The sequence below is a fragment of the Paramisgurnus dabryanus genome, chromosome 15 (genome assembly GCF_030506205.2).
Source record: "Paramisgurnus dabryanus chromosome 15, PD_genome_1.1, whole genome shotgun sequence".
NCBI lineage: Eukaryota > Metazoa > Chordata > Actinopteri > Cypriniformes > Cobitidae > Paramisgurnus > Paramisgurnus dabryanus.
In genome coordinates, this window is record NC_133351.1 from 30,265,214 (window position 1) to 30,293,096 (window position 27,883).

Consider the following 27,883-nt stretch of genomic DNA (forward strand, 5'->3'; position numbering starts at 1 on the left):
AAAATGGTCCGCAAATGTGCGTTTTATATATGTAACACGTGACCTCCCTACGTCACTACACATTTCCATTAGGGTGCGCTGGATCAGACCTAGACGAAAAGTTGTGGTTTAAAAGAGCATTTTTATTTTCTTGTCAAAAATGACAATCGTTTCGCTAGATAAGACCCTTATGCCTCGTTTGGGATCGTTTATTGTCCTTTGAAACTCCGTTGAAAAAAACTGTTAAGTGTTGAGTTAAGTATTAAATGTTGGGCTCTATTAAAGTCCATTTAAAATGAGAAAAATCCTGCAATGTTTTCCTCAAAAAACATAATTTCTTCTCGACTGAACAAAGAAAGACATCAACATTTTGGATGACATGGTGGTGAGTAAATTATCTGGATTTTTCTTTTAAGAAAATGGAATATTCCTTTAACCACAAACACGTACATATATTTATTTATATATATTTTATATAGAATATATACAAATAGAAATAAATATATAAAAACATTTAAATGTTTCTTAAATACATACATGAATGTGTGTGTATTTATATATACATAATAATTACACACATCACAGACTCATATATTATGCAAAAAAATCACTTTTATTTTGTATGCGATTAATCGCAATTAATCTTTGCCCAGCACTTATTATTATTATTAATTATTGTAAAGTAATATTTCTGTAATTACAGCAGCCTGATGGTGTTTTGAATGATTAAAATGTTCTTAAGTACATGGTTACTTTTAAATGTTATGGCAACACAGTGACCAAAGAGACTAACCAAGTCATGGTAGTATTTAGATTTGTATCTGTTACTACCTCAAAATTTCGTGTTATTTCACGGAAAACAACATGCTATTAAGGCTGTAAATACAGTATTGCCCGTTACCTAATTTCAGCTGTGTTGATAAACCATAAAGTCTCCATCTAGTGATGCTCAGTGTTGTTTCTCTGTAATTGGATCGAACTAAATTATATAGTTTTAAGAAAACTACACTGTATCAGGGTTGTAAAATGCAGAATGACCTTATTTTCACTCAATTACTTGTCTATTACCATTTGCTATGTGAAATAGGCTTACATATGCTGTAATTTTTAATTCAACAGACATAAACCTGCTGCAGAACTTTTAACAACTTTTCTGACTCAACAACAAAGACATCCCTTTGACATCTTTACATATTTCATTATTAAACTACATTGTAACTAATATTTCAAAAGACAATGCAAAGCATTCCTTGACAGCAAGCCACAGCTACAAGAAAAATTCAAGCAATGAAACAAAATGGAGAGTCATTACCGGTCTCTTATAAAATGATAGTTTTTAAAAAAATACAATTTCTTTTGAGTTTTGATACTACTGTTTGTGTTTTTACATTAACTGAATAATGGCACCAAAAATAAAAAGTGCTCAAACGTATTTGTGAAGTTATTATGTTAATAAAGAATGCAGCCATAGATAATTTCATAAAAAGCTGTGAATATATCAAAGGGATGGCAGAGAAGTTCTGCAGCAGGTATTCGTCTGTTTAATTAATATGACAGCCTATTTTATATAGCAGATGGTAATACCCAAGTAATTGAGTGAAAATGCGTGTTTTTGCATTTTACAGCCCTAATACTCTGTTGATTCCTTAAAACTCCCTCATTTATTTCAATGCAGAAGAACACTGAGCATCACTAAGGAGACTTTATGTATATATCAACACAGCTATATTTACAACCTTGATAGCATGTCAAATTTTACTATTTATCATCTTGGTAAGTCCCTTTGATCACTGATATGTCAAAGAAAAGTAACCATGTACAATATTTAACTCCTTCATAACACCACCAGGCTGGTGTAATTACAGAAATATTACTTTACAATAAGTAAATCCTGAACATTTATGAATTCAGTAAGTACACTACAGTTATTACCATTTTATTATACCTTTAAATCAATGCAATTTACACTGTTATTGTCTGGAAACTGCACCGTAGTTGTCTGCATATTGCAGTTGTAATATGTGGTTTAAAAATAATATTACCATGAATTACATATGTATTACAATAACATTACCAAGTTAAAGTAAAGTGCTACCGAACCGTTCCTCAGTAATGTGCAATATTTAGGTTTAGAGGGACATTATCCGTGACAGGCGACAATTGTATTATGGATTATACTCACTGCAGATGTTTCCTCATTTAGTATTGTATGAAAGTAACATTAAAAGTGTGAATAATGGCAGAAGGCAGTAACAAAACATAATGCCTCCTTTAAAATAGTCCTTAATACTTTTAAATGTCTATTATGAGTTTGGCGAGCAGCTTTCATATATATTTACTGTATGTTATTCTGAAACTTGGCAATGTCTTGTCACTCTTTAGTGATCTAAATAAGTTATTGTTAGAATTGAACACTGGATCATGTGCACTATTTTTAGTGTTTAGCATAAACAATGTGTTTACATTTTAAGTTATAAAAAAGCATATTTTTATGACTGGAATTGAAAAGTATTTGTTGATTGTGATATATTTTCACAGTAACTATTTAAAGTGTCTCTCTAATCACTGTCAGATAAATCAAAGGAACAATATTTTTAACCCGTGTTGACTGGTATCCATGTGCTGTTTGCCAAAAATGTGCTAAATATGATAATTAAACAATTGTCATAATTACCCTTGACTGTAATTGTCGTATGTGTAATACCTTCCAGTGACCTGGAAATATGCTGGATTGCTTGGCTGGTCCCTTAAACAAGTGGAAACATCCCCATAAAGGAGAAGTACGAAGGTGACATAAGCTTTCTTGCAGCGATGGGGATTCCCTAACATGTTTTGGTTACAATACTACTGTTTGGGGCGGGGCAAAGCCCAACACGCAGGTATCAGTGATGGCGCAGTCTAATAATAAAACAATACGACAACAAAAAGAGAGGTCAAAAAGCGAGCAAAAGTACTTTCCGCCACGGCATGCAATACACACGCTTGAACGAATGGCTCTTACATTACTTCAGTTGTTTCTATGGCGCCCCCTGGGTGTCCACGGGTGCATAAGCAATACACGACACATAAACACATTCAACCGGTTATGCCTGTAAGTTTGGCAGATACGTTGCAGATCACTTTAAAGTGACAGGTAACTTCATCTTCATCTTGCGTGGGACTGCGATTTACGCCTGCTCTAGAAGCCACTGGAAGAGGCTCTTGTGGGCTCCGGCTTCACGATCTTCTTCAACATGACGTTCTTCAAAGTACCTCAGCAGTGCCTGCAGAAGATCCCCGACCCTAAACTCTCTCTCCCTCAGTCGTTGTGCCACAGCTGGCAGCTAGAAAAAAACAGACGTAAGATTGAGAAAATACACTTCCTGACAGATCTTTGAAACATCCTGATAGATATCTAGCTAAGGATGAGTATTGAATCTTATCTGACCATATGTGACCCTGTATGTGAAATCCAGGTATAAGGTCTCATAATCGAATTATGAGATTTGGAGCATCATAGTTTGATTTCACATTGATGTGAACTTACTTATTAGTTAATATTAAAGATATCAAGATTATATTTTCATAAAATTTTCTTTACATTATATAGGATGATTTCATAGAGAAATTGCAATGTTTATATATATTTGCTTTTTAATCAAACAAACATAGTTGTAAATTACATTCAAAATGTTTAATCTAAATTGTCACAAATTGCCTATTTCAAATGACAAAACTACAGTTTTGTAATACACTGATACCGGGTTCAAAGTATATCAACACTCTAAATTCTACTGGGTTATTTTTTTAACCTAATGCTGGGTAAATATTGGACAAAACACATGTTGGGTTATAAATAAACTTAGTTTCAATGCAATGCTGGGTTGTTTCATGGTTGGGTTAACAACAACCAAGCATAGGTTTATTTATAACCCGACAAGTGTTCTGTCCAATATTTACCCAGCGTTGGGTAAAAAATAACCAAGTAGAATTGAAAGTTAAGGTTTCAAAACCACAAACATTTTCAGTGATACCGTTTTCAAGGTATTGAAAATTAATTAAATTGTTAAGTCATGTAATTGATTTAGGGGCGGTTTCCCTGACAGAGTTTCCAGGACTAGGCCTTATTTAGGGCGCACTCACACTATCCAAACCAAACCGCGCTCGGGCGCGTTTCACCCCCAAAGCCTGGTTTGTTTGACTAGTGTGATCGCTCTGTTCCGCGCCCGAGCGCGGATTGGTTATTCGCGCCGCGGCCCGGTTGAAGAGGTGGGCCGGAGCGCGGTTCACTTGGGCTCAGGCGCGGAAGGCTGTGGTGTGAGCGCATTCGCGCCTGAGCGCGATTCAAAAGGTGAAGACGTCAGTTGCGCGACCACTACCTTCATCTGCCTCCGTAAAAACCTTTTGATACGCGCCGCGGGGTTACGTGAATGTCCGAGCTGCGCACGTGACAGATGAACTAAGCAATATGATGACATGTGAGAGGGCTGTCTGTAATCGCGCACCAAACGACTCCGAATAAAAAACACAGACTTATCATTACGGTGGGTTCCAGTGTTAAGAGAGTGCTTTACTTCCTGCTTTTTTCAAAACAATCGCATCTTAATGACGAAAGCGCGCCCGGACTCGGATCGATACAAGTACAGTGTGAGTGCGTGCATCTGGGGGAGAAGGGAGGGGTGACAATCGCGCTGGGGCATGGTTTGGTTTGGATAATGTGAGTGCGCCCTTATATTAGGTTTTTACAAACATACCTTACAAAAAACATTACATGTGTGCAATGTCACCGATATATGTTAAAATTAAACAGGACAAGGTTTCTTTAAATTAAAGCAGCTCAAACGTGCATTTTAGTCTAAGACTAGAATAAGCCCTGTATGGGAAACCGCCTTTTAATGTTTACAGTTAATATACACTCACCTAAAGGATTATTAGGAACACCATACTAATACTATGTTTGACCCCCTTTCGCTTTCAGAACTGCCTTAATTCTACATGGCATTGATTCAACAAGGTGCTGAAAGCATTCTTTAGAAATGTTGGACCATATTGATAAGATAGCATCTTGCAGTTGATGGAGATTTGTGGGATGCACATCCAGGGCACGAAGCTCCTGTTCCACCACATCCCAAAGATGCTCTATTGGGTTGAGATCTGGTGAATGTGGGAGCCATTTTAGTACAGTGAACTCATTGTCATGTTCAAGAAACCAATTTGAAATGATTCAAGCTTTGTGACATGGTGCATTATCCTGCTGGAAGTAGTCATCAGAGGATGAGTACATGGTGGTCATAAAGGGATGGACATGGTCAGAAACAATGCTCAGGTAGGACGTGGCATTTAAACGATGCCCAATTGGTACTAAGGGGCCTAAAGTGTGCCAAGAAAACATCCCCCACACCATTACACTACCACCACCAGCCTGCACAGTGGTAACAAGGCATGATGGATCCATGTTCTCATTCTGTTTACACCAAATTCTGACTCTACCATCTGAATGTCTGAACAGAAATCGAGACTCATCAGACCAGGCAACATTTTTCCAGTCTTCAACTGTCCAATTTTGGTGAGCTTGTGCAAATTGTAGCCTCTTTTTCCTATTTGCAGTGGAGATAAGTGGTAACCGGTGGGGTCTTCTGCTGTTGTAGCCCATCCGCCTCAAGGTTGTGCATGTTGTGGCTTCACAAATGCTTTGCTGCATACCTTGATTGTAATGAGTAGTAATTTGAGTCAAAGTTGCTCTTCTATCAGCTTGAATCAGTCGGCTCATTCTCCTCTGACCTCTAGCATCAACAAGGCATTTTCGCCCACAGGACTGCCGCATACTGAATGTTTTTCCCTTTTCACACCATTCTTTGTAAACCCTAGAAATGGTTGTGCGTGAAAATCCCAGTAACTGAGCAGATTTTGAAATACTCAGACCGGCCCGTCTGGCACCAACAACCATGCCACGCTCAAAATTGCTTAAATCTCCTTTTTTCCTATTCTGACATTCAGTTTGGAGTTCAGGAGATTGTCTTTAGCAGGACCACACCCCTAAATGCATTGAAGCAACTGCCATGTGATTGGTTGATTATATAAATGCATTAATGAGAAATTGAACAGGTGTTCCCAATAATCCTTTAGGTGAGTGTAAATTATATATATATATATATATATATATATATATATATATATATATTGTTACGTCCGTATGTCGTCTGGTTGTATTTTCCCTCCGTCTCTCTCTTAATGTTTCCCAGACGCTGCCATTGGCTAACATCCCTGTCAGTCTCCACCCCTGCCGCTGACGTCACTACCCGGTCCACCAACCCACAAAGACTCCGCCCAATAAAAGAGCGCAACCGACCGGCAGCTCTAGACCCCGTCTCACTTGTACATTTCGCTTACATTACGCTCTGTTTATTGTTAATCTCCGTGTGTACGTTACTTTGTTTATCTGTTTACATGTCAATCCCTTTTGTATGTTTGGAGAGGAGTGAACAGGTAAGATTGTCACGTGACGTACATTTGCAACACGTAGGTTATTTTGGTATTTACTGTATTAGTACACTAGGTAAGGAGCGAGTGCCACCCACTGTATGTTTTCCCCGACTTTTTGGTTAGAGAGAGTAGTTTAGGTAGGGCGTCTTGGACGCTGAAGATATTTTGTTTTCTCTCTTTGTTTTGGGTTTAGGCAGTTTAGAAGGTTAAAACGTGAGTTAGATTTGTTTGGTTTTGTTTATTTCTTTTATTTAGCACCGCTCGCGTTCCTTCTCTCCTCCCCTCCCCTGGTGTTTGTTTGTTATCAAATACTGTAAATAGTTTGTAAATATTAAAATATTACACCAGCACTTTGTACACAATCACTATCACTGTATAAATAAAACACTTGTTTTTGCACCGCACCTTTGTTTCTTGATTTTGCCTGACACCCTAAGATTATAGTTTTTAAAAAATAGTGTTACAAATACCCCGATACAACATCTTTATTGTAACATATATATATATATATATATATATATATATATATATATATAAAAGTTTTTTCAAAAACTATTATAATTTAAAGGTGCTGTGTGTAATTTTTGCAGCATCTAGAGGTGAGACTGTGAATTGCAACCAATGGCTTAGTCGACAGCTCACCCCTTCCTTTCGAAACGCATAGAGAAGCTACGGCCACAGGACAAACATGTCGTCGTGTGAGACAACGTAGTGACAAAACGCGCTCTGTAGAGCAGTGTGTCCGTTTAGGGCTATTGTATGGTGGTGCAAAATGGCGACTTCCATGTAAGAGGACCCACGGTGTATGTAGACAAAACAGCTTATTCTAAGGTAATAAAAACATTACAGTTCGTTATGTAAGGTTTCACCACAAGTTACGCAGTTCTGTCAAGAGATCCTCCTAAAAGTTACACAATGCACCTTTTAAAGGCTTTATTTTTACCTGGCATACACATGTTGTATGTTACTTAAAAATAAAATGTATTGTGTCCAGTTGAAAAGTTGTTGTTTGTATATGCAGACATTTGAAAATAACATTCCGTTGTATTTTTTTTTTAAAGGTTATTATACTGCCAAAATATCCTACCGGCCCAAGCTTATACACTGTATATCATAATATCAAGTAAACTCTTGAGGATAAATGTCATAAATTAAGATGTATAGATCATCTGAAAGCTGAATAAATAAGCTTTCCATTAATGTATGGTTTATAAGGATGGCCAAATCTGGAATCTGAAAGTTCAAAAAACTCAATATTGGAAAAATCGCTTTTAAATCGTTCAAATGAAGTCCTTATCAACACACATTACTACTCATAAATACATTTTGATCTACTATTTACAGTAGGAAATGTACTAAATATCTTTATGGAACATGATCTTTACTCAATATCTTAAGTAAATCTCAATGAATACAATTTTGACCCAATGTATTTTTGGCTATTGCTACAATATATACCCATGCTACTTATAAATGATTTTGTGGTCCAGGGTCACAGTTCTGATGGTGAAAAATCCTCACCTGCTGGAGCTCTGGAGCTGATTGTTGGCTGAGTTGCATTAAAGGCAGATCAGCAATAGAGACGGCGATCCACTGAAGCACTGCTGTCAGCTGGACATCCAGACCCCGGACACATACGTCTGTATTCACCACCATCAGTGCTCTATCAGCTTGCCCATGTTCCCTCTCGGCTCGAACAGATCCTGCATGGAGAAAACACAGACACAATTCAATCCACACACCACAATAACAGCAAACAGCCTACATCAGCAAACCAGTTTCCCACGCTCTCTCTGGTACTTGGACCAGATACAACTGTCATCTGTTGACCTCCATGGAGCCGGTCTGACAATCAGGGCACTCAGGGACGGCAATAAATAGCAACTAGCTTTGACAAGGGCGCGTTAAAGGTGCCAAGTAAGACCACTTTTAATGTGGTTTTATTAACAGACCACATAATAACACCGTTGCTTTAGGCAAATATGAAGAAGAACAGATAAAAGTTTCATTTACCACCTGAAGCCTCCTTGGCTTCTGCCTCCTTGTCATCAGTGTAGTCACTGCAAGGTAAAAATATCACAGGTGTGAGTGAATATTATCAATACAAAGAGACCGCGGAGCACATGCAAGATGGGCTTCGCAAGGCCCACGAACGAGTGATAGAATCTCCCAGCATTCCAATTCTCATTCAGACCAAATTGACCACTGTATTGAAACACACATTCATTGTAGTTTAACAACAAACTAATGGAAATTCTTCGGGATGCACCTATATATATATATATATATATATATATATATATATATATATATATATATATATAGGCCTATAATCGGTAACGGCAGATAAAAGCAAATTTTTCCACTATCGGGCATCGGCCAATTGTTTAAAAATGTGCATCCCCAGACATTACTTTTATCTTTATAGCCTTTAACTCTTTCCCCGTAATTGACAAGTAATCTCGTCAATTAACTCATTCCCCGCCAGCCATTTTTTGAAAAGTTGCCGTCAGTATGTTTTGTGATTTTCACAAAATTCCTTCCAGGAATTTTTTACTCTAAAAATATATAAACATACAAATATATCAAATGAAAGAACAGACCCTCTGCATTTAAACAAACAAACAAAACGGGGAAAAAAACATTTTATCCTATTTTTCTCTGCTTATAAACTCTTAAATATAGGTATTTTCTTTAAAAAAATACTTTTTTACCAAAACCTGAAATAATTGCATTTTTGTGAAGGCATTTTGTTATAGATCAGATTTAGAACGATTATCAAAACATACACAGTTTAAAATTAGTAAATAATGTTTTGGCTCCTAAATTGGGTAAGCAATCTAGTGGATAATCGCGGTATTGTAGATTAACATAAAAATTAATCAGGAACATTAAAGTTTTTTAATGCAAATGTTTTCTCTTAATTGACGAGATAACTCAATGGCGGGTAGGCTTGTTCCGATAGTCGGTGAAACGGTGATTACCGGTGCTTCAGCCTCTCACCGGTTGGATCACTTGCCCACGGCGACACCGTCTTTCACCGTCGTTTTGATATTTTCTTTTAATTAAATAATTTTGTTTCATTAGAGAGCATACACACTAACAACTGAATGTGTCTGCTGCCTAAATTCAGCGGAGCTCAACGCGCGTCATCACAAAGCAGCAGGTGTCAGATTTCATTTTTTCCTGTCAGACTGCGGCGAGCTGATTGACCAGACGATCATGGCAAAAGCCGCGTGCTTACTCGTTTTTGTTACAATATACATATATGATGTTAAATATAAGTGAGATCGTTTTGTTGTTGTGTTTTTTATTAAGAATAATAATAAAGCCATCATTCAAGCAGCGCTTTATGGAGGAATAGCCGGTTGCTCTGCTTGGGACTGGCGGGTTTCTGTCAGAAGTACCTGTGCACATTGACTCAAGCACTTAAACCAGCTGTTGCACTCGTGATTGATGAAATTCATATACGATTTAACACAGCTTACGCAAGCGCTGGATTTAACCAACAGTTGCATCTAATTCAAAAGTGAAAGTAAATGCGCACATCTGTATGTGCATTTATAAGCCCCTCCCACCCGGTGAAACCGGGTTTGTCACGCGCTGATTAACCGGTGGGAAAATTCTGTCACCGCAACAACCCTAATGGTGGGGAAAAAGTTAAGAGTAAACGCTTTGCTGCCAGTGAGTTTTTACGGCAATCCATATTTCTGATATTATCAACTAGGTGGCGCTCTTACTCAACTTATAAAACACTGAAGCATCCACTGTTCCAAAAACAGTAAAAACTCTCATGTATGTTTTAATCATCGCTCTCAATCTGATCTCAAACAAAAGTCCTTTTATAATCTTTTTGATGAAACCTATATATTTAAAAAAGAAAATTTTCTGGAAGGCATTAAACTTTGGTAAAAATCATAAAAATGCTGACGCTGGCAACATTTTCAAAACGCTGGCCGGGAAAGAGTTAACTGCAAAAAAATGATTAATTGAAAAAACTGAACAAGAGATATCGTTTACACATATGTCTACATTTTGCGACACAAAAAGTGATCATAGTCTACTAACAAGGCCTTGCATTAAAAATGTGTGATCAGATGCGTGACTCAAATTTGAAAACATGTTTGTGCTTGACTGTCTACATAAAATCTACATAATGTAAAGAACAACATACTGTGAAAACGTGACTCTGATATATCACATATTAACTGAGTAAGGCCATGTGAAAGATTGAAATTAAAGTAAATTCAATGAGTGAATCAAAATGCGATGCTCCTAATCTCATTGTTACATTATAAGACTATCTACTCGAGTTTTACAGACAGGGTAGCGTATACATAAAAACGATTCTTCAGATTTGCCAAATTTTGACCGAAAAATCAGCACAACTATATTGTAAATAGCTTTAAATTGTAGATGGGTAATTTCCTGCACAACTAAATAAACACTGTCCCTGCCAAGAAGAACATTAACCCATTATCTCCTCTTAAACTGTTCAACTGTGATTTTTTTCACATATCATCTGTCTGTGTCTGATGTAATGAATTACAAAGTGATATCTGTACTCAAATGATCATTCATGTGGATGTGAAGTCCTATGAGAATTAGTGTCTGGGACATCCTTGACTCACTCAAAGCAGGAAACATACAGCAAGAACAGATAGCTCATTCTCCATGCCATACATCACAAACTTAATGAAACACTTCCTACACCCACAGTTCTACCAACACGCACACAAAGATTCAATTGACTTACTCTACTACTGTTAACCACAAAAGCAGAACAACAAAGGGAAGTTTTGTTTCATGGTGGCATCTAAAAGCTAATAACTGGCATAGACAGACATGTTTCTGTACTTGCTGATAAAGCAGCATGACATCATGCAATAATTAGAGGGAATCCGTTTTGTCTCCTTCCATAGACCAACCTGTCTGATGGAGAGAAGGACAAATGTTCTTCATAAACCTCGCCTTCTAAACCCAGACTGCTCCAGCTACTGCTGTTTCCATTACTGCTGGGGAAAGAAAAAGTAGGAGACACACTACAAAACAATTTCTCTGAAAATATAGTAAATGTATCCTGAAAAAAATCCTTCTTCACAACATGTATTTTCCATATATGTCTTCGGCACGTAACTTTGTGTGACGCTCGCGTTCTCATGTGTATGAATGAAAGTCAATGAAACAAAAAGTCTACTATGATCGGCCCTTAACTGCAGTGGACGATACTCATTTGTTTATGACAACTAAAATTAGAACACCTGCTAAATACCTCTTCGAAAGAAATGGACGACACACACAGCGAGAAAGTCGCCTGGTGGTCTAAACGAAAAGTGTTTTTATTTCAAAATGCTATAAATCTGTTTAATCAATATATAAATTTGCATTAATCTTTGACATGTTATATTCATTTAGTTGACTAGTGATATAAACTGATAAAAAACTGTCATCCTTGGGACGTTGTCGCTGAACTTTATTGACAGCGATCAGCTGTAAAATGTTTTGGTCCTGCTCGATTTTCGTTGGCTTTGAGTAAAATAATGGAAAGTTTCTCATAAGATCCCCTGGGGTCAATGTGTTAGCATGACAAAAGCTTGAAGCTGTCGGGAGAATAAGCAACAGCCGACATTTTTTCATCTCCCGAGTGCCTTGTAAATTAATAGATTTAGACGGCTTACGTTTCTTTCCCATCACAGAAAACCACCACTCATTTTTTTTAGGGACACCGATACCGATACTACCACATTTTCTAAAGTACTCGTACTCGTTAAAAGTCCCCCGATACCTGGAATCGATACCACGGTCTGAGAAATGTCTATATTTGAGCGGCGTGTAAGGGGTTAATGCCTCTTGTGTTGTCCAAAGAGGCAGAGTTTACAACAAACTGGAAAACTAGTCCTTTGTTTTTTTGTTAAATTATATTACTAAAGCTGTTACCTGTAAATTTAAATCATGTTTTTTTTATTAAGTACTCGGTATCGGTATCGGCAAGTACTGAAATGCAAGTACTCGTACTCATATTCCAAAAAAGTGGTATCGGTGCATCCCTAATTTTTTTAAATGGCGTTCATAGCGTTTTCGAACCAAACTCTTCATATATATAAATAAATGTCATGTGAAATCCTACTTGAACATTTTAGCACTTTATGACTGCAACAACCATGCTTTACAAAAGCATCAAAACAGCCTAATGAGTCAATCTGTTTTCCTCCAAGAGAAGAACATCTGCGTTTGGATAAATTTTGGAGTACGTGGCTATCCATTAAGGACTTGGTTTCTGTAGAAACATGACCTCAAGCTGACAACCACACCTTTTAGAAATATTATGATACCTTCATTGTATCTTTGGTTGTTCAAAACAATACTTGCTCATATATTCAAACTTTTACTGTCTAGGGAGGTAATAACATCATGATAAAATGTGCTTCCATTGAGACATTATGCCAAAAATGCCCGCCTTTAAAAGACTGTATGAGTCAGTTGTAATCTTCTGAAGCCCAAGACAGCTACATTTTATTCAGACAGAAAAACAATACTCCTCAATGCTTATCTGGACACCGCCCTAGGTATTCCCCAGCAGTTTTGAAAAACAGTGATATAATTGGCATCTCTGTCTTCAAAGACATTGTAACATTTTTTTACACAAAAAAATGAAAAACTTTTTCTTATAGGTTCTTCTTAGTCCAGAACCTAAATGAAACGTGACAAAATGTCTCCGTTAAAAACCAAACACCCTGGCAAATGATGTAAAAAGTGCACTAAAGCACTTAAAAAACTTTTTTAACATATGACATCTAATACTACATTACGCATTTAATTTAAAAATTTTATTAAATACAGAACTGTCCTCTCTGCATTTCTTCAAGGATTTGCAAAGCCACTGCAATACATTCATTCACCAATTACCAATGGTTAGTGGTACATGCTTGTGAACGGTGTACAAGAAAGAAAGCAGAGTGTTTTGAACTGTAGTGTATTAATCAACCAGCAATACTTTTCCTAAAACTGCTCAAATTCCAAAATTTGTGCATTGAGCACTCTTGTTTGAAGTCATACACAATCTCTAAGAGCAATCAGAAATTACATCTACCTTTATGAAAAATTTGGTTCCAACCACACAAGCCTGTAATGTTCAATTAACCCTGGAGAACCCAAGAACCCTTCTCTTAGCATTAATTAACATCGGACAAATTGGACCCGTAGGTTCTCCAGGGTTAAACTCTAAAACTAGTGATTAGCTGGTTCTGGTGTGTTTTGTTAAAGTTGGATCTATACTCTGTAAAAAAGTAGATCTAAAGAAGCAGGACTGAGTGCTCCAAATTTAGTGTTTGTGTTCACCTGTCACTTAGATGGTGAAAGCTGCTGCTCTCATCTGGATGGTCTTCTTCAAAGCTCAAATTGGACCAACTACCAAGACTGTCATCACCGACGCTCAAACTGAGCTGCTGACTCACTGTTGACTCCGTCACATTGGCACCATCTCCTCTAGGAGATCTGCAGAGTCAGGATGTGCCATTGACTAAAAATATTTCAAAATCTAGGAATTCCACTTTTTTGTTACAAGACTGTACAAATATTTCTGTTTATGTGAAATCTTACCCAAGATTAATGGTTTGACAGACGTTGGATAAGGCGGATGTCATAATCTCTGTGGTGAGACTTTCCGCAAAGCTTGCGCCATCATGACCAATCCCACTGTCTGCATTCAAGCTAGTACAGCTGAGTTCCTTTCTGGCTTTCTCGATCGCACCAGACACCATTCCTTCAGCAAATGCAGCTCTTTTATCCAAATCGATGTGAATTCTAGGAATTTCACGTCCGGTGACTGCATCTGAATCTTGTTGGGGTCTTCTTTTCAGTCCCTGGAAACTGCGACGACCATCCCTACTGCAAAACAGGCAATCTCGACCATGGCAATATCGGCAGGCTTCGTATGCCTCGGCAAGCTTTTCTGTGAAAGAATTGGGTTCTAAGCCTCTTCTGTCCCTTGCTGCTGGAAAACATGCTGGCCCGAGTGTCATTTCCAAAGTGTCATCGACAATCTTCCTGGCATAATGTTCAATCACTTGCATGACACCATTGTTGCATTTGCCTTCATTCAAGCTGCCAGTGCTATGATAGAGTCTGTTAGTCTCTGCGAAAGGTAAAAGCGAGCATGAAAATGAACTTTTGATTTGATTTTCTGGCACGTCCTCTACATTTGATTTCCTGTAGAGGCAAGAATCGGTGAGAGATTTTGGAAGTCTAACGGACGACATTCGTAGCTTTCTTGTCACATCACATGTGATGTTGTAGGCCAATGACTCCGCAAAGCTTACAAGTTCTACATATTCACTACTACTCACGTCTTGGCCATCTTGATAAGCACATGGTAGAGATTCACAAGAGGATCCATCTGTTCCGTGAGAAAGAACAGAATGGGATGATTTGGAAAGGGTGAACTGAGAAGTATCATGGCTGCGGTCGTTGTGTAAACGCCTAGAGGAGTGAAGCCTCAAAGGGGATCTCTGCTTTATTTTTTGTGCAGCATGAGCCAGGCCTGATTTAATAGATCGATAGGCCAATCGAGTGGCATACTGATCAAGTATGAGCTCCCTGGTTCCTCCCTCTTTCTTGAGCACCTTAATGAGGTATCCTGCATATTCATCAGTGACACTTTCACAGCTTGGATACTCTGAAGACATCCCACTTGAAGAGTTATGAAAAGATGCTTGGACGTCACCAGACCACTGATAGGCCAAACCCCCGAACAGGCCGTCCTCGTAATCTCCACTCTGATGCTTGTCTGCATAGTTCACAGATCCTCTTTTCATTGTTTTGTGACGACAATGGGTTGAAGTCATCATCCTCTTTACATCACTGATGACTTCTCCAGCCACTTCCCCAGCATACGTCCACAATGAATTTAAAGTCTGCTCTGAGAACTGTGCACTGTGCAAAGCAACACTGCTTTTGCTCTCATCACCTACAGGCTTCAAAACATCTCCAAAGCTTAGCATGTCCATCTCAGTTGCCATGGAAACAATGTGGCATGCTAGACGCTCCGCATAATGAAGCGCACCCTGATCACTCAGTTTGTTCTTGACGATAGGGCTCAGTTCTGCTTGGCAGTTTCTAGAGTGAGGGACATCATCCTGCAGTTCCTCCTCATCATCGTTGCTACCAGCTTCTTCTGAGAGAGACCGAATGAGCTTTAGCATGAAATCTGTCTTATCTGAAACTGAGCCTGTTTCTTTAGAGTCTGTGGCAGAAGGGTAATAAGGAGTGGGTGGAGGAGTGGCAGGAGAAAATTCTTTTGCAAGCTTACCTTTGAGTTTCTTAGAGAACTGTTTGATCCGTTTCTCGTTGTACTCATCCAACGGCTGCTGGGGACTTGAGGGTGGAGTGCTTGGGGTTTCAGTTGATTTTGTCCCAGAGTTGCTGTTAAAAATTTCCTCTGCAATTACTTTTCTACTACCACAGGAGGTACTGGGCACTTCTAATGTGTCCTTTCTAACCTCGGAGGCTGGTTTAGTGACTGGACGCATGCTTCTACAGGTTGTGTCACAACAGCTCTTCGATCCCAATTGAAAGGGAATTTGAGAGGGACCTCTCTGAGGCTGTGAGCTCTGAGACGAAGCATCATGCGATTTAACAATTCCATGGCTTGGAGTGGATATGTGGGCCGCTATAGTTTTGCTTAAAAAGTCTGCACAATCCTCTACTTTTTTCTTTACTTTTGTTGAAGAATGCATAAGATCAAATGCCTCACCTACGATAGCATCTACCATACTGCCAGAGAAGTTTTGAAAAGTTTTGCCAGTGGAGGGTTTACCAGAATTGCTGTCAATAGATGGATTTCCAGTAATTTCATCACTATTAGTGTCCTGATTACTTGGAGGATTTGGCAACGATTCAGTCTGGATTGCTGCTGAGGCATCTAAGGTAAAGGTTGGGGTTTCTGCTTGGCAACAAATTGTTATTTTGGGGCTTGTCTGACATATGTGGCCAATACTGGATTTACACTGAGAAAGCTCTTCTGAGGTGTGTACATGGGATATGACTTTGCCAGCTACAGGTACTGGAACACAGCTGGCCATACCTGACACACAATACAAGGCTTTCTTAACTGTGCAACCATCATGTTCTTGGTTTCCAGCATCTGCAAAAGCCTGTGATCCAAGATAGCCAGTTTTGGCACTGCAGGTTTGTGTGACTAGAGATGTATCCTCAGCACTCACATAGCATATGTTATCTACTGATACACTGATAGCTGCCTGCGTGGTAAAAGTCACATCAGCTTGTGACAGCTCTATAAAAGCCTCTTGAAGAACTGACTCTGACAGGTCAGAGGCATAAGAAGAAACCACTTCCTCATCTTGTTCAAAAGACCAGTCACTTGGTGTGAGAGGTGTGGAGGGATGTGAAAATTGGCAAACCTCCATAATTCCTTCAAACACTAACTCCTCTGCGAGATCTGCTGCAAATCGTGCCACGGTGTTGTTGAAAATCTGTTTTTTCACAAACAGAAACTCTTTGAGGGCTCCAGAAACGGCTTCCCCTACCAGGAAACTGGCCAATCCATTTATGGCACGCTCTTTTAACACATATGCACGACGCATTCCTATCTCATGAAAGGCCATTTGAAAAACTGAGGAAGTTAGCCTCGCTGCCAAATGGCAAAGTGTAGTGGTACAAGAGGACACTCCTTTCTGCAAGTCCCTTAAGGCACTTCCAATGCTCATTTCCACCAAGTCTGTAGCAAACTTCTGAATCCCATCTTTAAGAGACTGTGATTGCGATTTGGTGATGCTGACTGTCTCCTGAATGTCTGACAGCTTCATCAGATGTCCGCTAGTGTTTTCGAACTCCTTATGGCAGACACAGCTCAAGTTCTTATTGATGTTAAAATCAACAGGGGAGGAGTACCCACAAACAGATCCAAGGATTTCTTTTGACAGGTTGTTGGCAAAGTCAGAGTAAGTTTTGTACAGCGAGCAAAGGTCTTGTGGTTTATGTAATTCTGAGCTATCACCATCTGCTTTCCAAAAATACTCCAAAGACCCTCCTTCTCCAAGAGGGCTGAACGCGGATGAGCGAACCGGACTGAAGAGTGGCCCGCTTTCATCACAGGGAGTCATGGCTGGCCGTGGGGAATCTGGTGTGTCAGATTGAATACTATATGGTGACCCTGGTTTAAGTGGAGTTGGTTTCTTGACATTGGCAGGTAGAGTCCTGTGATCAAACTTGTGAGGGTTCATTGCTCTGGTTGAACACCCCCTTGACACAAATTTACATCCAGAGTTATCACTATGCTTCTTTTCCCCTTTCCCTGGGAGGGGCTGCTCTTTCAAGACCGTAATGTTTGAATCAAAAGACTGGTCTTGTTCATCGAACTGATCAAAGCTGTCAAAAAATTCACTGACTTCTGAGTCAGAATCTTCCACTCCCTCCTTAAAAATGGGGATCTTGGGAATGTCAAGTTTTGCTTTAAGACTTTTCTGATATCCAACTTCATCCAGAAATATAATAGGGCTTGGACTTGAGCAGTCTGACTCATCTGATTCTGTGAGGGATGTGGAGGTAGCACGTCCCTTTGGTGGACCACTAGGTGTGTACACAGCCTCTGAAACTTCAGGCCATGCCGTTGCAGATTCTGAAACATTTGCAGTGTCTTTTTCCATGCACAATGACTTTTTGTGTATTGAACTTATCATGATGCGAGATCCTGACATTTCTTTTAAGTGGGATGGGAGCGTTTGGGAAGCCACATCTCTTAGGTTCCGCTGACTATGAGCACCTGGAAAATCAGAGGACAGTTCATAAGAAAAATAAAAGTAAAACTTGTTGTTCATGAGTGCAACTTTGTATGATCAACTGAAACGTGAAAAAATATATAATCAAAACCCCAATGTAAAACAATTACCTGTATCTTCATCTTCAAGATGCTCAAAAGCAGTAACAAAGTCCTCTTCAATAGAAGAAACAGACTGATTGGTATCATCGTCTTCAGCCTGACATGCTTCCGATGTGCCCCTCTGTAGAACCTGTAACTCCATGGCATACCTTATGCCAGCTGTGTATCGAGCCAACAACCCCAGCATGGTGGAAACACTAATCTGAGAAGTGGAGCTATGCCTCAATATACACAAGGCTCTTGACAAGCTGGCCTGAAGTTGAAAGAAAATGTAAGATTACATTCAAACAACAATCCAGTAATCTGGATCAGATAAACTGTTCAGATAACAGATTCACAACCTTTACGGCATGGCTGTCATAAACATATTGTTATGCTATACAACATAATGTTATTCTGGATAATAAACATAATTCACAAAAGGTCCACAATCTGCCAAGCCCTCATTTGACATAATTCATTTACAGTAGAAGTGATTTTGGACTTTGCACAGCACTTTCCCCAGCCACGTGTGAAAGAAAACATGTCACCTCTTGTTATGTCTAAAACCTCTGTGGTTTGAGGTAATGTTGAATATGAGTGTCATGGTTGCACAAACCAATTTCACACAAAACTTTAAAACAGAGAAACCTAGTTTCAATGAAACACACTCGCAAAACATCTCCCATACACACATGATACCCTTGAAACGCCACAAATACCTGAGAAATGTTATCTTTTTTCTCAAAAGGCCTTTTGGGGTCTTTAAGGAGAAGAATCTCTTCATCTTTAAGGGTATGTACATGTAGTGATCTAAGTAACTCCATCATCTCAGTGGAAAGAGATGTCAGAGCCTGTGGGGATTAAAAAAACAATGACATTAACTAAAACTGTTGTTATTGATGAGTAAAATCTGTTTCTTCTGTGTTATTCTGGCAACCTGACCAGTAACAATGACGCACTTACTACAGTGTTCACTGTGAATTTTTTTTTTACAAAAAATATTTATTTCACGAGTTCACATTAATATGTAATCGACAGGGAATGAGATAAAGCATATTTGGCGTGCTGACCAAGGGGAGGCCTCCAAGCTCCGAATTTTAGCCAAAACCCAGAGTACTCCCACCCCTTTAACTGGGATAGATGAAACTAGCTGAGAGTGAGGTGATGGGGTGAAGGAGAGATGCTGCAGGGACGCCTATTTTAAGTCACCTCTTCGCGTTGATAAGTTGGATCACATAACCATGCTCCTCCCGAACTTAATTAAATAAACTTTATATAAAATTATACTGAATAAATTAAAAACAACAAATAAACAAATGAATAGAGGCACTTGCCTGTAGAGTTAAATTCTCCCCATCAGCAAGACTAGGTAAACACACATAATGTACCTATGAAGGAAAAAGGGCACAGTTATGCCTATTATTGAAGTTTCTGTACAAGTTCTTTAATAACTTGCGTTCAGTTAGCTCTGTTGGTAGAGTAATGCATTTTCAGTGCAAAGGTCATGGATTTGATTTCTAAGAAACACACACTGATAAAAAATGTACCCTGAATAAAGAGTGGCTTGATTGAAGGGCCGTTCACATTATAACGATAACAATATAGTTTTAAAAATCGTTTTATATCAAAGAGAATAACTATAATGATAAAGATACAATGAACGATATCATTGAGATCACTTCTGAATGATAACCCATTGACAGACAATCAAATCTATTTTAAATTCAAGTGCACGCGCATTTGAAAAGACAGTTGATACTGTGGAGAAGCTCATTGCTGAGGTCTATAACATAAAATTACCTCAGATATCAAGCGCTGATGCAATTGCTTATTCTACTACATTGACTAATGTTACCCCAAAAAGGTTAAGATATTACATTACACAAACTACTAGATTCACTGTTTTGAGTTATGCAAACGCAACATGTGGAGTACTTCTGCCTGTTATACCCACTGTGTAAATGCAACAAGAACAGCATATTTATAAATGACATATGAACAACTGTGAAGAAAGTGTTTTTATTACAGGAAATATGCAATATTATTTAATGCCATTGCAGGGCTCCAGACTAACTTTTTTCACTAGGAGCACAGTGACCCCCAACTGAAGATTTTAGGGGCGCAACCAAAAAATTTAGGGGCACACACCGTAAATCAAAATGCTAATTAAATAATTACATTTCTACAAATTTCCACTGTATTACTAAAACATACTTTGATGATAGATGCAGAAAGTACAATGTGCCGTTTCAAATTCAGTGTCACATCAAAAAAAAAAGGTAAAATTTACTGGTCGCATATGTGTGACTGGATGTAAAATTCAGTGGCACACTCTCAAATTTTGGTGGAAAAATGCCACCATTTTGTGGCAGTCTGGAGCCCTGCATTGAAGGTAAATAATTTGTGCAAGTTCTGCGCCTTGCGAGCGAATTAGCCTAAAGTTATTGTTTTCGTTCAGTTGTGTGGACGCTAATATAGTTATCATTATAGTTGACAATGACATTACAGTTATAGTTATGTGAACGGCCCTTAAGTCACTTTGGATAAATGCACCTGCCAAAGGGTGATTATGGAGTGCCACAGGGATGGCACATTTTTGTAGACCAACCCGGAAGCTAGCAAAATGCAAGTTATTAGTTCCTAGTTCACACATTAATTTTTCACTTAAATCTTTGGATTATCGCAAAAAAATGCTTTGTTTTTAACAAAATTTAATAAAAAACGCTACACATTCTGTCCAACAAGATAATTTTTTACATATGAACACAACTTTTATTAATTTTGAAGTCTAAATGTGTATATACTATAAATTAAAAGCTAACATTAGATAGAAGCTGGAAGCATCCCCTCAAGAGAATCCAATGAATAGAGATGCGTCATGAGCTCCTCACATAGTGAATTGCATTCATCCAACGGCTTACTGAGATTTAGTAAAATCAGATCTTCAAAATAGCCTACAGTTATCTTGAGTGTGTGTGTGTGTGTGTGTGTGTGTTGGCAGTCTGCATGTTTGGAGAAGACGATGTCATCTCTATCCATAGCTTATTAATTTATGAGGTTGTGACTATTCACACTGTTTGTATTGTCAGGTGAAACATAATGGGCTCTTTGTTAATATTTGGATGCGGTGTTGTTTTAATCATTACTTGTCATGCCAAATAAAATATGTGTAAATGACGCATTCCATCCATCTGCTTCACCTGTGCATATACCTAGTTGCGAGTAAAGAGTTTTTGTGAACTTAAATATCTTTAAATGTGCGTTTGTTCCTTCAGATAAAGCTATCAGTGTATTAAGAAGACTTTGCTATAGTCCATAAAAATGTTTTTGGTGCTTTTATAATACTTTGTACTTTTAATCGCTTGTCAGTAACAACCATGGGTAACATACAGTATCAGAATTGGATCGATCCTGTTAGTCCCATATCCAGATGGACTTAATTTGGACTTTGAACTTTAAATGCAGTTTTCTCAATGTTTGATTTTTTTAGCACTCTCAAGTCCCAGATCTCAAATCGTTGTATCTCGGCCAAATATTGTCCTATCCAAACAAACCATAAATCAATGGAAAGGTTATTTATATAGTCAGTGATGTATCTAAAAAAATACGACTTATGATCCTTAAGACTAGGGCTGTGCAAAAAATCGCCTGCGAAACTCATGTGTGTTTCATCAGTAAAGCCAGTTCTGTAAGTAGAAGTAAATCACCATCAGCTGCTTTCAGATGGAGCGGCATTTATTACACAGAGCCGTATTTCACTAGCCTGGCACCGCCCTCCTACATGCTTCCGCTTAATTTTCATTTCGCTTCAGTACAAGTCTGGGACTGCTGTGTAGAGTTTTGTTTTCTCCGGCAAAAATCTGCAGGTCCAATCAGCTAAGAACAATGACGTTGAGGTCGTGCACCAGACTGAGTGACATCCGTCATGACCAAATGTTAGCAATTGGTTATGGCAGATTCAGAGTGACTCTGGGCAGATCCAATAATAGTTTTAAACTTCAATAGAGAACCCTCCTTAACGGAAGTAACGCTTTACAATGGAGCGTGGCCATCGTGGCGTGACTCTCTGTACAAATGAAATGAATGTACGAGAGTCTTGTTGAACCAGGATAGTAGTTCACAGAGAAGCTAGGCAACATCGCATAGAATATCGAAGTCGATTTTCCTCGATTATGAACCTGATTTTGCCTAACTTCTCTGTGAACTACGGCTCTGTTTAGTAAATGCCGCTCCATCTGAAAGCAGCTGATGGTGATTTAATACTAATCACCAAACCGGGTTTACTGATGAAACACACATGAGAATCGCAGGCGATTTTTTGCACAGCCCTACTTACGACTGGTTTTGTGGTCCAGGGCAAGCGTGCCACACAAGCCCTGAAAAGTGAAGCCAAAATGTCTCCATCGCCCCCCAGTGACTGGTCCCAGTATAGGTCATAAAGCCCGCCTCCCCATGTTATTCAATGGGAGTTGAGACCAACAAAAAAATTTTATTACACTTCAATTATCTTTTTTCCGAAGCTGGTTTCTGTTATTTACTGTAGATTTTATCACGCTTATGTAAATTCAAATGTTTGTTTTTAAAATAAGTTTGTGTTTAGGTAGTTATTTAATGATATAAAAACGGTGGTGTCATGTCATGATTGACAGCTGTGATATCGTGTGAAATGCGCATTCTGCAAGAGCGAGGGCGGGGTCTTGATTTCGCAGCTTTACTTCCTGCTCATTACTGCGCATGACTGGTCCCGAAATCGCTACTGCGCAGACTCAAGACCCAAGATGTCAGCGTCATATCGGGACACTGGCGGCTTCACTTTTCACCAATGGAAGAGAGCAAACAGGAGTCGTCCATCTTTTTTTACAGTCTATGGTCCAGGGTCACAAATGCTAACTAGTTTCCAGGTTTTGCCTACAAAAATGCATCATCCCTGTGGCACTCTATACAATTGCAGGTGTGTTTTGTCACATATCAAATGGTTATATTTTTAAACAATAAAAAATTCGATCACAAGACCATAACTATGCCATATTTTCTGTAAACAATTTCTAGCTGAAAATCATGATTTTCTGTTGGCTGAATTAGTCAGTAGCTAAGTTTCTATCCAAAGTTGCGTTTTAAACTTGCCTCCAAAACTGGAATATTGCATAACATTTGCGAATAAAGCAGCGTTTTATCCAGCTCAAGAGAACAAAACTTCATACAAAACTGGAATAAAATCTGCATAAGAAAAGTAGGTGAAGTCATTTACTTATTTTAGTGTATAATAAATTGTTTGTGCGTCATGCTTTCGGTGGTAGATGGTGTTTGAGAAAGCAGTCAAGTAACACAGTTTTGCAAAGTAATTTTACCAAACCATTTAGACAAGAGACTTTGTCTATTTATTTTAGAACATCCAAAATAGCATTTCAGATGCTGTGCAATGAGATCGGTCTGCTGGTTAGTATTCGCGATGTAAATCTAGGGATTTCCTCGCTTAAAGTGTTTCCATGGTAGTTTATGTGCTAAAATGCGCATAAAAAAGGGGATAGAAACATAGCTAGTGTCAATTCTGTTACAGTCAAACTAAGTTACCAAGGCACAGCAAGAGTGTTAAAGGGACACTCCACTTTTTTTGGAAAATTCTCATTTTCCAGCTCCCCTAGAGTTAAACATTTGATTTTTACCATTTTGGAATCCATTCAGCTAATCTCGGGGTCTGGCGCTAGCACTTTTAGCATAGCTTAGCACAATCCATTGAATCTGATTAGACCATTAGCATCGTGCTAAAAAATAGCACTGCCTGAAAATAGTCCCCTGCCATTGAAAGTAATCAATGGGACTATTTTCGGGCTGTGTATAATATCACTACGCCTGCTGCAGCCATGTTCCATCAGCAAAGTCCTTGATTATTACACCAGTTTGAGAGTGTCGTTCCTAACCATATCTGCCTAGAAAATTACAGCTTTTAATTTTCTGTCGCTCTTAGTATAGGATGTAACTACAGAAGAGTCAAGTTTTAAATAGGAAAAATATAGAAACTTTTTGGTTATGTTTTAGCGTGATGCTAACGGTCTAATCAGATTCAATAAGTTGTGCTAAGCTATGCTAAAAGTGCTAGCAACAGACACGGAGATCGGCTGAATGGATTTCAAAACTGTAAGAATCAAATGTTTAACTCCAACATATTTTCAAAAAAAAGTGGAGTGTCCCTTTAACAGTGACAGAATTGACACTGACCAATTTACAAAGGAAATTCTAACTTTTAGCTACAAAAGACACTTTTCACAGAAAAAAATTATATGGCTATGGCCTGTGATCCATAACAATGAGTACCGAATTATCTAAATAATTAAAAATATAAACATAAAAAAAAACGAATGATGTATATAAACACCAAATGTACCTTACATAATCACTCACAAATGTAAAGCAAATGTTCTGTAATAACTGTTCTATGCATCTGTATTTAACGGATAATACTTTGTAAAAAAAAAAATGCCTTATAGATACATGCAACCTCAAAACAAAAACAACAAGCCACAGTTGCATCTGCAGACTGCTATTTTCAAACTCACCCAAGTAACATAGAGTTATGTGTGTATAAAGGTAAGATAAAACAATCACACCGCTAAACTGTCCTAGTTGAGTCTAACCACTATCTTATCAGCAGTACAGTCTCTGCAGTAATGAAGGCTTTCAAAATCACTCAGCTTAAAAAAAGAGGTCATGGATTTAAACTGACACATTTGTTTACTTAATTATTCCATTAGATGTTGAAACCCTTGTTAGATTTTGCACATAAACTTCCACACATGTATAACGCAATTCAGAAATACAAGATTATGCAGTCCCTACTTCTGAAAGACACTGTGTTTCCTTAGTATGTAGATCCACTGATACATTGCACAGCTCCTTTTTGTACTTCAACAGGCTCTTTGAGCAAGGGTTCGTGCCCTCACGGATTATCTGATCAAATGAACAAAGTTTGTGAGAAACACAAATGCAACAAAAGCGTTTGTTTAGAAAAAGTCGAGAGATTAGTACTGAGAAAACCATAGTGACAAAATCATACCTCTTTCCTAATGGTGGCACGGCTCTTTAGCGGGACCCCTTTAATACGTGCACATGCGTCCATGATGTCTTGATAGGGGGGCTCTCCTCTCCTTTGGAAGTGGAAAACATTGGTTGAATTATATTACAAATATATTGTAAATAAATTGGTCCCATTTCTAATATAAACAAGATTTGCAATCCAGAAAACTAAAGTTGAGAGCTTTCTTAAAACTTAGCCTTTTTTGATTATTTTGATCATTTAATTTGATTCTTAATTTACAGTATGGGTAAATACAGGCGTTACAACTGTTCCAGTAAATCATACAGGGAATTTACTTTGTATGAGGTGAAATACATCACAGTTAACAGTCATTTCTGACTCCATCAAACAGCCTATTGCTGTCAGGTTATCTTAGGCCATCTATGCATGTGAGGTAGGTGTATATGATGGAAAATGTAGGCCTGGGACTGTAGGTTTGCCCAATATGAGCCTGTTATCATATTCTCATGTAGACTGAAGCGACACACTGTGCTAGAGCAATACCTGACATAAGATCTTATCTAGGCATTGCAAATGCATATGTGAAAATGAATTGAGCTCTGTGAAACATTATCTGATGAAGCATAGAATATGAAACAAGTGTCACATGCAGAGAAAATCTTCTTAGGAGTACAGGTTGTACAATGTGTTCATGTGTTATTGTGGTTTAATAATTAATACACGGAAGTTTAAAGCCTCAAAGGTAAACTCTTCCGTGTACAATTGCCCAGAGTGATTTTAATATGTCATTTGTTTATGGCCAGAAAAACAAGTTTGGTAAAGGACTGTTAAGCTAACTTTACATGACTGGCACTGAATTATGTTACTTTTCTAATGCTAAATGAGACAGTGGGGTTAAAAAAAAAACAATCTTTAATTAAAAGCTTTAGTGATCAAATCAGCAAATAAACATTTGCATTTGCAAAGTGACATAAAAGTCTTGTTACATTAGTTTGAAGCAAATCTAGTGTGATGGATGCGAAATTAGTCAAAAATTAAAATATTATTTTTTAGAGAATGCATTTATTACCAATATATTGAACATATTTCTATGTTCTTTATATTTTCCAAAACATCAGACAAATATCAGTCTATACTCATGCTTTCAGTTTTAGATAAGGAAATGTACAAAAATGTTTTTTTAAAAACCTAAAATAAAGCCACTAAATGTTGATATCTGAGATATCAGTTTGGTTAAAAACGTTTGAAATGTATATTTTCAGTGGTAAGGGTGACATCTGTATGGAATTGCTCTTTTGGCTTTTAAATTCACACTACATAAAGTATAATAGCAAAATTTAGGTTTATTTCATCTTGCCCAGATCACTAATCATTTTAACTGCTATTCTGTCTAAAGTGTTTACATCTGAACACATGCTGAACTAGGTCATCCTTTGATGTATTTCAGCATAACTGCATGTGGGTGGGAACTACAAAGGTAAACATGTAGAGATTCAGTACACATAATAGTACAAGTTCACGCCCATCCAGAACACCACCATCTTTTATACCAGAAAAGTTATACCATTATACGAGGAAATGACCATTACAATGAGAAAATGATGTCGCAGCCCCATATGCTGAAGCCATCAGCAGGGAGAGACTGAGGGTCAAATGATTTCCTGAAATCAACAGATGTTTATGGGATCACTGCCTATTCCCATCTAAGAAAGGGGAGTGGCAATGGTCACTGTTTACTGTGCATTACAGACGCAAAATGTCATTTTTCATACGCATCGTTTGAATGACTGCCCTTACTACTTAAAATGTATGAAAATTTAATGTGTACATATCTTTGAGATGTGACAGTCTCCGGTTTACATGCTAAACAACAATCCATTTGATTAACTTACATATTTGCTTCACAGTTAATCTGCAGTAATGTTTGTTTTTATAAATGATGCACATTATTTGGGTGATTCATTCATCTTCGTTTTTAGAAAACGTCACACACTGCTGCATGGTAAATGACTGAAAACCAAAAAAATTACGCGTTTAAAAACACAACGACAGACCATTCGCAATATCATATGTGTTTATTTTCGTGCAGTTATGCTAAAGCCTGATGATGTCATAACAGACGCAGCTGGCTCGTGCATTCGCATCAGGCCTGTGTGGAGGACATAAATGAAACGTAATCCACAGAGAACATCCGATGGATTTTAACTGATTTGTAATATGTGATGTATGGTGGCAAATGACATTAAAATGAAAAAGGTCTGAAGTCTCACCTTGTAGTGACAGAGCCGTGCAGCGGGCAGAGCTAGGTGCTCTTGCGTCCCGTCATTTCATGAAAACAAGACGTGCAGGCAAAAATAATCGAACACCGAGCGACTGAGCGCAGAGTCACCGATCGATGGATTTGAGAGCAGGGATGGACAGTATTTCAGATACACTGATTTAAATACGTATTTGAAACACAATACTATTTTGTATTTGAAATGTTTTGGAAACATATTGATGTATTTATGTATTTTAAATCCAACTGGGAC

The 27,883-nt window shown here is 38.1% G+C and overlaps 1 protein-coding gene across 3 annotated transcripts; it reads right to left on the bottom strand.

Moving 5' to 3' along the window:
- Positions 1-449: 449 nt before the first annotated feature.
- On the bottom strand, positions 450-27,742 carry akap11 (A kinase (PRKA) anchor protein 11). 3 transcript variants are annotated; one of them, XM_073811933.1, is made up of 12 exons: positions 27,623-27,742; positions 25,371-25,461; positions 25,154-25,264; positions 19,654-19,707; positions 19,039-19,170; positions 18,347-18,590; positions 14,041-18,220; positions 13,780-13,935; positions 11,370-11,453; positions 8,455-8,501; positions 7,963-8,144; positions 450-3,302 (listed from the first exon to the last, which is right to left on the bottom strand). In XM_073811933.1, exons 2-12 carry the CDS (start codon positions 25,431-25,433, stop codon positions 3,147-3,149), a joined length of 5,409 nt encoding a protein of 1,802 aa, XP_073668034.1. In that variant the 5' UTR covers positions 25,434-25,461; positions 27,623-27,742; the 3' UTR covers positions 450-3,146. The 3 variants fall into 3 exon arrangements, with proteins under 3 accessions (XP_073668034.1, XP_065149097.1, XP_073668035.1); XM_065293025.1 differs by having other exon boundaries at positions 11,370-11,456; XM_073811934.1 differs by lacking the exon at positions 11,370-11,453.
- Positions 27,743-27,883: the final 141 nt, after the last annotated feature.